Genomic DNA, 14,835 nt, shown 5'->3' on the forward strand with positions numbered 1-14,835 from the left:
CCTTGTTTTTTACAAAATTTACTTTTTGAAAACAAAAAAAAAATTGTCTTGATATAAAATCCGCTAAAGTAAAATTATATTACTTTTTTCAATAAATTTATTTTATTTAAGACATATTTTAATTAACTCAATTTTTCAAAAATTATGAATTTAAATATTTGTGAACTTTTGTATTAAATGACGCTGATATTATGTTCAGTTACTTTTCAAAGTCTAGGAACTCAACAAAATAGATAGAAATTTCCTTGTGATGGAATCAAATAAAAATATTGTATAAATTATTTTTAAAGAAACGTGATTCAATTAGCAATGCATACATATTTTCCTATTTGAAACTGCGTAGTGTTGATGTTTCGTGATAGTATTCTAGTTCTTGAAACTGACTAAACAGAAATTTATATTCCCTATATAAAAAAGTCATGACCAGATGAAGTGAAGCCAAGAATGCGTCAATATGATTGGCTCATGTAGTGCGCATGCGTCAAAAGTATCGTTAGAATTTTTTGATTTGTTTTTGATTTCTAAAATTGATTCTAATATTAAAAATGTAATATAATACTATAATACATATCAAATTATAATTTGTGTATTTATAATATTCTAGAGACATTTTACTCTCGAGACTATTCTATTCTCTAGATATAACCTTAAAATTTTAAAAGGAAGTTGGCGACGAAGCCGCGGCAATTTTGAAATTTATATGAGCGCGAAATGAATCATATATTGTAAAGTTTGATATATTTCCGTGATAGAAAACAAATATTAAAAATATCAATCATTTATATTCCATTTAATAAGTTAATGAAATTATAGCCTACTACAGTGCGCGCAGCGCACTGCGCCAAGTCTAGTGTTTGTAAAAAATATCCCAAAAATGAATCGATATTTTTTAACGAAATTCATGCGATTAAACTTATTAAAGTTATAAAACATAACGCAATATACGATGTAGCTAATTTTCATACTGATTTTGAAAATATAAAAATAAGTGAAAAATATGCAAAGGTTGATTATTTCTTCTTCTTTCCTTTAATATTTAGTAAATGTTGCAAAAAGTTGAGTCAGAATTTCCGATAAATTTTATGTATTCGTTGAATGAATAGGATGCTCGTATATATATATATATATATATATATATATATATATATATATATATATATATATATATATATATATAGTTGGACGCGTAAACGTTTCTCGCATATGATCGAGTTATAATTGTTTTAAGCCGGACTAATCAGTTATTATGAAAATAAATTTGTTGGAAAACTGTTTTTATAACATACACCATCACGCATCGCAAAACAATTTTCCGAAGTTAAAGGCTCTTTCTGTTCGCACACAAGACGCTCGTTATCGCGGGCTTACTCAGCGATTTCTCGTGTTCAGTCAGCCGAAAAAAATCTGCTGCTGCAGTAGGGAGGCTCCGCCGCACACAATGGCTCCGAAAATGGTCGATAAGAAAAAGCAACCACCCTTCGTTAGGTCCACGTCTTAAACGAAAATTTAAATCCTTTTCCGATCAGAAAGGCAAAAGCAACGAATTTGCGCGAGCAGTACACATAAAATTCATTTTACGATCCAGCATTAGCGCGGCCGGAAGAATTCCCCGGAGAGCCAGGGTCAAATTGACGCAAGGACAAAAAAAAGCATACAGGCGAGCGACGGACAAAAGGCAGAGTAGTTGTGGCGAGTGTAGGCAAAATGCCGGGGAGGCCTTAATGAAAATTTAAATGCCCCCTTCCGTTGGCTAGAATTTCAGTCTTACTCTCAGTATAGCTATAGAGAGGCAAAATAAAAGGATGCGCGCGTTCGCGTTATGCGAGGTGTTACGAGTGTATATCTGCCTGATGGGAGAGAGGGATAATTAGGAAAAGGGGACGAGAAATTCGGCGCGTCAAAGCTACGGGGTGAGTAGTTTGAATTGGTTGACCTTTTTCCAACGAGTACGCATTATTTCCGCTGAGCTGTACTTTCTCTGAGGTGAAAATTAAATGCTGCGTAATGATTTTAAAGGGGAAAAATTAGCGATTGGAGTCCGCACAATAAATTGCTTAAAATAGAACGAAATCCGCTTCTGCAGTTTGAGTAATAACGAATTTTTTAAATCTAGAATAACCCTGCTTAACACGGCTATTTCATTACAAATTAATGCAGCGCTATTAACGTAAACATAAAAAAAGGAATCGCCGCCTGGCGGAGCTTCCGGTCGTTAGCGATCTGATAAAAGCAGTAACTCGATATCGTTGTTTAAACAAGAAAATTGAGTAAAGTTTCCCTAATAGAGAGAGAGAGAGAGAGAGAGAGAGAGAGAGAGAGAGAGAGAGAGAGAGAGAGAGAGAGAGAGGAGAACCATCATAATGCAGTTAAAAAATTATCGTTCCATAAAAGAAAATACTTAAAATTTACAATAAAGAAGTCTATCTTTCCCAACAGTTCTCCGGAGAGAAACTACTTCCGTCTAACCGGCTTACCCATATACATCGCCCTCAACTACCCAAACTACAACTACTTCTCTCTTCTCTTGGCAGGTCCATCCCTCGCTATCGCGGCTCCGACTGGTCTTCCCGACGCAGTGTCACGCCGGAGCGAAAAGGCGAGCCGTAAACCGCAGCAGCCAGTTACCAAAGTATACACACTACGCAGACACGCGCGCGACTCGCCTGTTCGCGCGCGCGCGCGTGTGTGTGTGTGTGTGTATACGACCTACCGTTTAACATCGTGTACCGGGCGGTACAGATAAAAAATGTGTAAAAACGAACGGCCGAGCGTGGCTTTCAGGTTTCTTTTTCTCGGCTACGAGGTCCATAATTTCGTCGCAAGTCGTCGCTTTCCAGAGAATGTTTCCATTTGAAAATCAGCAGAGAATTCGCTCCGTCCGCGCATGAAATCAAGCTCGGGCGTGTGCTCAAAAATCACAGCTCCTCTCCCGTACTTCTTCCGCAACCGGGGAGAATAAAACATCTCGTCATGTGCCAAAGCAGCGCCGCCGGCTTTGAACAAAAGTAATTGCCGGCTCGCGCGTAAAAGAGATACAGCCGCGCGAGGACCTTCTTCGCGTTTTATATATACTCGGGGAGGCTGCAGAGCGGCGCTACTGCTATATACGGCCCAGAGAAGAACAATCCCGAGATTGGCGCGGGCTTTACGAGCTGCAGCACTCGAGCGAGCAAGTTCGTTAGCGATCTCGAAGCTTCCGCGCGAGCTACACTCTGAAAGCGCAATGAGCTAAGCGCGCGAGCGCGATCGCTTTCGGCGAAGGTGCGGCGAGCGAGAGGCGCTTCTTTTTATTTCCGAGACGAAGCGGCCATCGCGCGACGACAATTTCCAGGCCCCTGTCTAATGGAACGCCGAGTATAGCTGCGCGTGACTTTTCGGGGCTGACGGCCAAATGAGGCCGTTAAGAGCTTTTTCAAAATTGCCTCGCTCTCTGCGCAGCTCTGCAGCAGGGAACGCTGCTCGGGTATAAGTACGCCACGAGCAAATGTGCTAATTTCCAATTAACGCATCCGCGAACGAGAGATGCTGAGGAGTCTCGAGATTCCTGGAATGTAATTACTTTGCCAGACGAGCTTTCCGCTTCGACGTGAGTAAGTATACAGCTCACACGCGTATACTTATGCGTCACGCGACTCGGCTCTTAATCCAGTTTTCCGCTCCATCTTCTCCACGCTTTTTTGTTGGAGCGGCGAATCTGATAAGCATCGCGATAGTTTGACGAGTTAGCGTATCTTCCAAAGCTCTTCCACTTCCGACAGTTGGAAAAGATCCGGCGCATGTACGCCTTCGGCACTCTCGTAATCGCGCAATTTGAATTTGGCGCGCATTATTCCCGACGTCGAGGGTGAATAGTTCGTCGAACTCGTTTCTCGCTTGTAGCAACTCCAGCATATATATATATATATATATATATACACACTACGTACACTTGATAGAGTTGCAGTGTACACTATACAGTGCGCTGCATCGTCGTCGTCCTTTCAGTGACACGCACGATCGCGCGCAAGGAGATCTGGTTTACACATTTGACAGCTGGGGAAATTATATTTCTCAACTGTCATTTAAGTTGGCGCTTGGAGCTGCTGCTGCAACCAAGCTCATCGTCGTACCGGGAAAAGGAGTACCTCAACAGGCGCAAAGCCTCCAGGCGCACCAACGGCTTAGCTTGCGTTCTCTCTCTCTATCTCTCTCTCTCTCTCTCTCTCTCTCTCTCTCTCTCTCTCTCTCCATCTCTCTCTCTCTCATTCTCTCCCGCTCGTTCGCGGCTCTACTTCTTTCGCCAGGCTTTCTGCGGCGTGATATCGGAACAAGCCTGAGCTGCTCTCGAGACGGGCTTATATGGTAGCTTCAGTACTGAGAGGTTGAAATCTGTCAAGGCAAGTTTAATATCGTTAGAGTTTTGCGCAGTTATTCTACTTTGCAACTGTGCGACATGCAAAAGGAGATTATACATTAGCAAGCTCTGCCTTCTATATAGTCAATAAGATAAGAAGGTGCATTTTAATGTTCATTGCTTCGCATCTTTAAAGGAGTATGTCCGAATGCATGATAACATAGAGAATTGAACTATTGAAGAATATAAACATAACAATTTTATAGGAAAATTGATTTCCATTTGAGGTACTTGAACAAGTCAAAAAGTACATACTTTATATCTTGGAAAAGTTTGCTCCTTTTCTTGAAGAAAGCTTTGTGCAACGCTAAACTTTGAAGTTGTCGTAACAAATTTTAAAAACGTGCTCTGAGGCATTTTTTCATAAAGCATGGTATTTTAGGAAAATGTTCTGTATGGATATAAATAATTCATATTGAGTGTTTTTGAGTAGCGGGAGGCATTCCCTCCCGCACGCTCGAAATGAACAGCTTGCCATTCAGTTTAGATGCATGGAAACGGGTCTTTTCCATGCACGTGTTAAAAAAAAATAATGAAAAAAATAACCGTTTTTATTTTGTTGACCATTTCAATGCATGTTTTGTTTTTAAGAATTTAATTTTATAAATTTTAAGTTTTCAATTCAATTATTTGTCAATCTTCCACTTATGAAGGACGTGTGAAGAGCAGCCCTTTTATAATAAATTCAGACAATACTCGGTTGCTTACTAAAAATCTAATTATATTGGTTGGAGAAAGTGGAAATGGTTCGACAAATCTAATTATGCCATTGTACAAAAAGTATGAAAACGTCATACTATTATATGTAGTTAATAATGCTTTTCGTATTGGATTATACACAATAGTTTGAAGAAAGTTACGAACCAAACAATTTTCTCTAAGCTAATATTTAAATCTCTTATTTAAAGAAGGACTATAGATTGACATATAGATTGTGTCTGGACAATACGTAACTTGCTAATGGCACGATTGAATGGTAGCTACGTTTTGAAAAAGCTACAAGTCAGTGAATTTCTTATCTGTGTCCGTAGAAATAAAGAAGTTATGGTTATAATCATGAATTTTCTACCAGCGTATATATCCTGGCGCGCTTCAGATCATACAAGCGGGTTACACAAGATACGAGACCTCCGTGAGCGAGTATATACACCCGGTCAGTCAGAATTCTCGCTCGTCTATAAGCGTCGGGTAATCCTCGGCAGACAGTTGAAGCTTCTTTCGATTATGGACTTAGCCCGCCTGTACGCCTGCCTCCCTTGATACCGGTGTATTACAGTTGCCGCTGCTCGCTCTCTCGTCGATCTCGCGAACGAAGAAGTAGTAAAAGAAGAAAAAGAAGATCAAGGTAGTCGGCGTATCGAGTGACGCCTCGGGAATCGGCTATGAGCGCAGAACTCGTGGAAATGCGCTTCTGCGCTTCGCTGCGGGGAGGTGAGATTTAACGTCGACGCGTGACGCGCCGATGATATCTCTGACGAGTCGAAGATCGAGTTTCACCAACGAGGTATTTTTCACGTCCGGAGTATAGGCCGATTAAAAGTTTTAAGTAGAAACAGTCTTGAATGATCGGACGAGATTATCGTTGAACAACCTGTCCCCGCGTAAATCACGCGACGACTCTGCGCAGCCCTTTTCCGAAAACAATAATCGCCCATCAGAGTTCGAAGTGCACACAAGTGCGCGACATTGTCGTGACGCTAATGGATCGGCTCCTAGCTTTTCTCGGAAAGCCTGGAGATGACTGCAATGCCCGTGTAAGCAGTCCAGCCCAGCTGCTCTGATTTTTAATACGCGCTTTGCACGCGACGACGACGACGTCGTGTCGCAGGCCAAGAGCGGAGAAACGTCCCGTTTCATTCATCAATCTTTAATGAGCCCTTCCGACGCGGCCCGGCGACCCCCGTGACTCGCTGGAGTAGTTCTGCAGGCGACGTTCTCGCGCGCGCATACGATCACGTAAATTACCATTGCAAGCCCTTACACGTTCCGGCAAATTAGCCGAGAGCCTTGCGAGTCGATATAACTATATCAACGTCCCGCAACCCCGCTCGACAGGTTGTTTTTTAAATGACTCTCTCTCGGAGATTGATGAGTGTTTGCACTGCTATCGTAATTAGAACGCAGTTCTCGAATTGCTACTGAATTCAAAATCTCACTCATTAAGCGCTTTCGGAAATTTTCCCGACGTGGCTTAATGCCGATTAAAATCTTCCTCTTCTCTCGCGCGGAATCCTGCAGGGATTAGATCAAACGGTTTGCTTTACATTCTGCCGAGCAAATAATTGAATGGGAGCATAATTAAGTGAAATTCCACGCGATTTCAAATGTTTACCCTCGCATGCATCTGCAGCCTTCGCCGCCGAGGTATTCAAATGAGCAGCGCAGGATTTTCTCAATTTGAATAGATATCTAGTGATGGACTGTATAATCGTGTGCCGCACGTACGTATGTATTTGGAACTTGAAATGTAAAATCCGATGCTATCGGAACTTCATCGCGTGTCGTCGAGAGAAGTTCGCTGGCAAAATAACGGCCTCGTTTTTTTATTCTACATATAACGACTCCTATCAGCCGTATATCATCAGTGGCTTCATTGTTTTTCGATATCGTACGTTGATTCGATACTCCTCGATATGGTCAATGTTTCCTCGCCAAGCGCGCACGAATCTCGATTTTCGAAAACTTTCAAGATAATGTAATTTTTATCACGAATTGAATCCAATGCAGAATTCAAAGGAAGCAAAACGTCATACAGAGAGGGGGGGGGGAGAAAGTGAATTCGTTTCAAAAACGGGTCGCGGCTGCGAGAACGGCGACGAAATTCGCGAATTTATCGAGCCAAGTTCCAGAGACGCTCACCTGTGCTCACGCGGCAGCGAGTCAAACGACGAAAAAGGAACGAAAGTCAGCGAACAAAAAGAGCCGGAGAATGAGAGTGCAAATGGAATGCGAGCAGAGGGAGGGTGGAGGGGAGGGCGAAAGGAGGGCAGCGCGACGCGAAATTGGAGGCAGTGGGGAATTGAAAGGGTGGCTCCTTCACCGGGTCGCGAGAGGACTGTTCGCCCTGTACCAGATGAATTGTATTTAAAGGCGAGGGAAATCGCGAGACACGACCTCTTCTTTTATTTCTCAACTCGCCGACGTTTCGTTCGCACGACGCAGCCGAGCGGAGAGAAAAAATGGCGAGAAACATTTAATCAACAAGGAGCTTTGGAAATCCGGTGCAGTTCACTCGACGAAAAGCACACACACATACACGTCCGGTCGTATAAAGAATTCACGATACGAGCTGTGCGATAAAACTTTCGCCGGAGCCTATTTCCGAAACTAGACCGAGAGAGAGCTAAACTCGAAAAACGATCCTCTCGATGGCTGCAGGCTCTCTCTCTCTCTCTCTCTCTCTCTCTCTCTCTCTCCCTTGGGTAACTTTTGACGCGATCGTCGCGGCAAGTGTCAGACGTGAAAGAGACCGCGCGCTCTTTGCTTTGGTCGACAGGTCGTTCGATAGACTCTACTCTTGGTACACACAGAGTCAGACTGGCCGTGCGGATTACGTAATCGAACGCCCTGAAGAGCCTCGTAACCAGACCGAGAGTTACTCGCAAGAAATTCGTTTTCCTTTTCTTTGTTTACGTCGATGCAGGGGATCGACTCGATAAAGAATTAAACATTGGAAATCAATGTTGTCTCTCGGAATGGCGAAGCGCTGTTTACTCGGTATGACCACACGTGAACCATCGCTATACTATCGCAGACCACTAAGTGGCCGCAAATAGACGTAGAGGGATACTCGAAAAAACGCAGGGAAATTCCATTTCAGAAAGAGAGAGAGAGAGAGAGAGAAGCGACTCACTTCGGGAGAAATTGGAACGGAAGAAGGGCCGGGCAGAGTGGATCTCTCTCTCTCTCTCTCTCTCTCTCTCTCTCTCTCTCTCTCTCTCTCTCTCTCTCTCTCTCTCTCTCTCTCTCTCTCTCCTGAAGCCGCCGAGAGAGAAGGGGCTGGATTATGAGTTTATGCCGGAATCAGCTACCGACTCGCCTTCCGTGCCTCGAGAGTTCGATTTTATCGCAGGATTGCGAGCGTCTTTTTGGTTTGTTAGTTCGACGATTTTACGAGTGCTCCGCTTTAATCGGGACTCTGATTAGGCTCGCTAGTTTATTACACTTCTGACGAGATGGACTAGTTGTTGATGGTTCACGATGAGCTTTATCATCGTTAATTACGAGGAAATTCGATTTTGATTACGTCCTTAATAATATTCATGTTCGACTATTATTCTATTACGTACGATTGCACAGTGCACTAATGAATTGGTTTGCCATTGTCAATTAATCTTCTTATAATAAACTTAGCTTTCAGCATGATTTCCCGAGCCATTGTCGTAATCAACAATGTTTCGCTACGTCAAAGAAAGGCATGAATCCTCGCGGGTAGCAAACAAAAAATTCATGATCTCCTTGAAAGAAGAAATACAACTTTAGTACGTACCCCGCGCACTCCCATTCCAATCAGCTAACGCCTGGAATTAAAGAAGAAGCCTCGAGAGCTCGAGAAAACACATGCATCGACCATTAAACTCCCACACAAAGAAGGCCTGCCCCCTCGAGACGAGGCCCAAAGCCGAAAGACACGGCTCGATCACTCGCGAGCTTACCTCCTTGGCATTGTGTGTACACGTCCTCGCTCTTGTCTTTTGAGCCGGCCTCTACGTCCGTCTTCTTTCATTACCCTCCCGTATACGCGATGCGTAGGTATACATACCCTCTGGTTTTTTCCTCCCTTGCGTGGAATTCCACTTCCGCTCCGACCCTTTGTGGGGGTGTACACGTCCGCGCACGGCAGATTCCACGACAGGACGGCCAGCGCTGTCCAGAGACCCTGAAATTTTTACGGTATTAAGTGGGCGCATATTTTTTTTCATTTCCAGAGAATGTTTTAAATTTCTTTTCCGTTGCGTTCTCGTGCTTGCATTTCTGCGATCTTGAATTTTTCGCGCTGCGAACAAACGTTCGATACCGGGGATCATATACACTCTTACGTATAACAGAGTTATCGAGAATAACGTACACACCGTTGGAGTAAAACAATTTTTCCTTGGACTTCCAATAAATCCCATTGATCAAGCCCTCCAATGCAACTCTCGGGGCTAATCCACGCGCGCCGGCCGACTCAAGCTTCGGCCGCTCTCATGAAAGTATATTGCGCGCGGTTTACACGTTGCATTCTCCTGATAATTGGATTGGAAATCGATCGCAGCGCCGATTGCGCGCAAGAAGCTGGAGGCAGCTTCCTCTTCTCGCTGTACTCTTCCTCCTTCAATCTCAAAACCAAACACCGGACGAAGTAGTGGTGGTGGTCGTGGTGATGGTGGTCCTGCGGAGGCCGATCGGAGGACGTCGTCGATGCGACTCTCCGAGCAATCGCAGAAAAGCCCGCGGGCCGAAGGTAAACAGAAGTATAACGCGAAGATTTCGCTTGGGTCCTCTGTTTGGATTGCTTTTGCTCCTTAGAGCTCTCTCTCTCTCTCTCTCTCTCTCTCTCTCTCTCTCTCTCTCTCTCTCTCTCTCTCTCGTCCGGACGGTGGACAAATTATTATTTCCGATATTTCCAGCTAGGTATACACGCCTGATGTGGCGTCTATCGTGCCGTCGTTTCGCCGAGTTCCGGAGGGAATTATTATTTCTGCTGCTTTTCTGTATTTTTTCAGCCGATCGAATCCCTCGCTTGCTTTTGCGCGAATCAGAGCAGAACGCTTTTGCTTCTATTTTTCATTTTGAAGAATACGGTTGCGTACAGGTAAAGACGGCTCGTTGCCGTGAAATTCATAGAGCTGCGATGTGTTTTGTGTTTGCTTTGGGGATCGAGGTTTCATTTGTGGAAATGCGAGAGATTCAGCGTACGCTGTGCGCTCCTGCAAAAATACGCCGCGAGCCAGGGAAATTAAATAAGTGTTCGCTTCGAATGGCTCTGATAGCTTCGGAAAAATGTATACAAATGCATACATACCTCGATCCAATTTCGTTGTTTCACTCTCGAGGGATACCATCAGCCGAAAGAATCATCCCCGATGAGTTTCGAGCGAAATCACTTAGCGCTCCCGTAGAGAATATAGCGATCTATTATTTTTCGAGGAATTCGAGCGGTGACGGTGGTTATTCGCCGAAGGATATACTTCCACGCGTTGCGCGAGAGATTTAGTTTTCTTTTTTTTTTCATTACGAGGAATAACTAAAATTTCGATTGCGCAGGGCGCTTTGTTTTCCAGCGAAATATTGGATTACATCCCGTATGTGGGCCAGGAGATGAAACGCCGAATTTCACAGGTTGCACGTGCGTTTTTGCGCCAATTATCGATTTTCAACCGCCGAATGAAAATTGCCTGACCAGTTCTTCGTTGCTGCGAGAGGTGTATTTTTCGATTATACTTTTTTGTGGACTTCGATCGATATAACTTTATTCTACAATGATTAAAATTCATTTTTACGATGTACGATGAATCTGGTAAAACCCGTATTACTACTACGGATGATTATGTGTTGTGCTACATGAATATTATTTTATAGAATGATGCCTATTATAGAATATTGTAGCTCTTGTCTTCCGTTTTCGGTTTGAAAATTTAGATTAATATTTTCATTTTGCTATCAGCTATATATATATGACGATAAAAAAGATAAAAAAACAACCATAATTGATAGTCATATACATAGCTGATTGTAAAATTAAAATGTTAATCCAATTTTCTAATACAAAAATAAAAGAAAAGAGCTTTAATTTGAGCTCTGGATGATTAAAATTGGCTGCTTGGATCAAAAGTTATAAGAATTTTAAGAATAAGAGAAAGATCGCTGATTTTCGTAAAACATCTTACTCTTCGTGACTACTATTTTCAAGCCTAGACAACTTTTTGCCTAGGCAACCATTTTTAACTCACCAGCGCTTAAATTGAAGCTTTCTTTGGATACTTTGATCGTATTCATACACATTTTTTTATTGCACCTTCATACACTGAGTAGGTAAAGTTGAATCGTGGCTTGTTTTCGATAATTTTCTCGGTGTTAAATTCCCATAAAAAAATTTAAACTGCCCAGCAAAAAAATAGGTATTGTTTAATCTTGGGAACCCAAGATTTTTCGGGTTCTATATGAACTTATTTATTATTCAAATTAATATAATTTTTGGAAAGCATTATAAAAATACAGAAGTATTGTTTTCAAAGTAGCATGCTGATACTAACGGAAAATGATTTCTTTTTGCAATAATGGTTTTATTATTATTTAAGTAAACAGTTGCAGTTCTTCGGTCTATTGGCACCGCTTGAGGGTGGATATTATATTTAGTTATGCGAGCATCAGCCTTTAGTCTTATTTTTGGTCCAGTTTTTGGTGAATCTTGTAAGTGCAACCTTACACGTGTAATTTCATTTTGATCGTTAGTTTCTATCTAAACTAATTTTCCAACTGTACCGTTCGCAAGCCCATCTACTACGTTAATATTGGTTGTGATTATATAAAATTTATTTAGTACAAACACGATCTCGTATTGCAATCCTCTTGTATCGATAACCGAAATTGACGTGTGTCCGAATCAGCTGTGCCGATCGGTAAGCTACCCTCCTCGAAGTACCGATAGAGCTCACTCAATTATTTTCACAATTATGCATTTAACAATTCGTATGACACTGGATAACAAATACACAGTGTCACTGTCTGTAGAAGGCGATATACCAACGAGAAGTACAGAGAGAATGAGAAAGACAGTAGAGGAAAGCGTAAGCAAAGTAATGCGGTATATTATACATAAGAGAGTAAATCTATAGGTATTGCTCGGAGAGGGTGGGGGTCCGAAAACAGTATAGCTATATGTATACTTATCCCTGCGCCCGGAGAGAGTGTACTATAAGGTCCTAAGAGAGTAAATCTATATTTAGCTTTGCGCGCGGAGAAGGGGGCCTGCCGGGTCGAGAGCTAACTGCTAAGAGCCCTATACCAGTATACCTATAGATATCACTGTAACGCATTCCAGAAGTTACAAACATTGTAGGTTCACCGTCCCATAAGAAGTTATCACTTCAAAAAAAATTTCTATTTCGGATTTCAATTTCCGTGTTTTCAAGCGCGTGTTCCATCAAAATGAAATATTTACTACAGCCAATTGAAATTATGTGAATTGAATTTCTTTCTCAAAATTGTACGCGAATTAAGTATCCATTTAAATAAACAGAGTCTATATCCACAATGCCAAAAATGGATTTTTCATTATCAGGTTCGTTTAAATGCAAAACAGTAATTCTCGTCAATCTATGTTTCTAAAAATTATTCACGTTATATCGTAGGTCCCTAAAGACTAGCGCAGTTTGAATTTCCAATGAAAACTATAGCATAAATAAAAGTTAGCTGCGACGAAGAGTAGCGCACATAGTTCAAATATGCCGTAAGGACTAGAACAGCCCAGGGAAGAACCTGCGATTTGGTTACTCTAAGTTGTGCTTATCTTCGTGGTGAATGCACGAATTGTACTATGGTCTTCGCGGCTAATTTTAAGCCGTACGTATGTAAAATAAGTTGTGTAACTCTTAGTATAAATGTTGAACTGTGCTAGTTTTCGTACAGAGCGACGATAAAAAGTCTCCAAACAAATAAATACGGCCTATATAACAAAGCAAGCAAATCAGCTCAACCCGATGTTGATGATCTCCTGAATTCTTGAAACACGAATTTTTCACCATATTCCTCATACACCCTGCAGGTCTGTCCGGAAAATCCAAAAGTGTAAGGCACAGCCAACCTCTTATCCCAGGCGCCGAGCGCCTTAAGCAAAGAAAAATAGAAAAGATCGGACGCGAGGATCAGGCGCAGCAGTAGGAGAGCTTAGTGCGAGCGCGAGAGGATACATTATCGAAAAAGAAGAGGCGCGCTGCGGCAGTACTCGCGGAAAAATAAAGACACGGGGGGAATCTGGCGCGAGTGGGTGTAGTGGGTAGGTAGTGGGTATACAGCGTATACGTACAAATGGAGCAGCGTTATGAAACATGCAGGCGGAAAATGCATTGCCATAAAAAATTCTATTCGACGCCCTTCCCGTTCCCTCTTTACTCCCACCAGGCTATCCCGTCCTGCTGAAAGTGTGCCATCGTACGGCCGCGTATTGCGAAACGAGAGACGATAGTATCTTCATAATTTCGAGCGAATGTCGACGCCGATGTCGAGAGTTTTATGTTACGGCTCTTTTACATGCGCGCGAGTGCTACCCACGCGTTTGCAGAGGTGCTATTCAGGCTAGCGGTACATGTGTATGTATCGGAGCGATGTACATCGCCATGATACGATACGATGCGTTTTGATACGTTTGCGCATGCGCCGAATCGTTTTGCGATGGTTTGCGTTACGTGCTGCAAATACAGACGAGTCCCTGAAATATTTTAGGTTATAATCTAAGTAATAATTGAAATTAATAAAGATTTAAATGAAATTATTTTATTTAAAATTATTTCAAATTTGTTATTTCAAATCCTGCACTGCTTTTAAAATTCGGCTAAGATTTGTTAAAACTGCCGTCTGATACACATTCTGAGGTGTTGCTTCGTTCGTTGTTCGTTGAGTTGCATCCCATCTTTTTTATTAGATGTTAAATCTGATGTTTCAACTATAAGTAGACAATAAAAATTAAAGTTTTGTATGATACAATATATTTTCAAAATATAATTCTTACTTTCTGCGATAGTTTCATGAATTTGCTGTAAACGAACAGTGATTTCATCTGGTTTTAACAATACAGCTTCCTTATATTTTAATTTTCTTGAAGAAACGCCCATTACTGGTATAAGCGCAAGATCATTCCCATGATAAAATTCCTACAATTTTGAGTACTCTTTCGTGTTGACAATTAATCTCTATTATTTGATCTGCATGGTTTCCAGTTTTTCTGTTTTTCTTATTTTTTTTCTGCATTATAGTGTCGAGCTGCCGATTTCATGTCAGTCCAGTACTTAAAATCATTGATAATCCCTAACGAAAAATCAGTCTACATTTAAAAACTTACCTTTGACCATGATTCAATGCTTTTTTCTGGCCCCAATCTATCCAACATAACCTTCAATTTATTCCATTGCTCATGTCGTTGGGCTGTACCATCAAGTCCCATGAACTTGTGAGCAGCAAAACCACTATGATCCTCCATGTAGGATAACAAACACTCTTTTTGATCATTAGTAACTTTTGATATCATTTTGCCAATTAATTATATTTAGTTTTTATTTTAATTGTGATGCATGCGACAAAATTGTCTTATGCCGGAATACGTTAAGTAAGCATGTTTACAATTTACCCCACGTTCGAGATTTCGGCGTTCCGCACATCTTATTCAGACAGTCCGAAATATTTAGCGCGTTTTTCAAATTGCCGTTAGTAACAGTTAAACAATTAAATAGAAAATGTATGTA

The 14,835-nt window shown here is 41.8% G+C and overlaps 1 protein-coding gene across 1 annotated transcript; it reads right to left on the reverse strand.

The window, feature by feature from the left end:
* Positions 1 to 13,854: 13,854 nt before the first annotated feature.
* On the reverse strand, positions 13,855 to 14,717 carry LOC100678775. The gene is made up of 3 exons (XM_003424737.4): positions 14,436 to 14,717; positions 14,106 to 14,356; positions 13,855 to 14,039 (listed from the first exon to the last, which is right to left on the reverse strand). The coding sequence occupies exons 1-2, from the start codon at positions 14,619 to 14,621 to the stop codon at positions 14,228 to 14,230; spliced, it is 315 nt and encodes a 104-aa protein (XP_003424785.2). The 5' UTR covers positions 14,622 to 14,717; the 3' UTR covers positions 13,855 to 14,039; positions 14,106 to 14,227.
* Between the last annotated feature and the right edge of the window lie 118 nt (positions 14,718 to 14,835).

This window comes from Nasonia vitripennis, chromosome 5 (assembly GCF_009193385.2).
Source record: "Nasonia vitripennis strain AsymCx chromosome 5, Nvit_psr_1.1, whole genome shotgun sequence".
In the NCBI taxonomy this organism is placed as follows: Eukaryota; Metazoa; Arthropoda; class Insecta; order Hymenoptera; family Pteromalidae; genus Nasonia; species Nasonia vitripennis.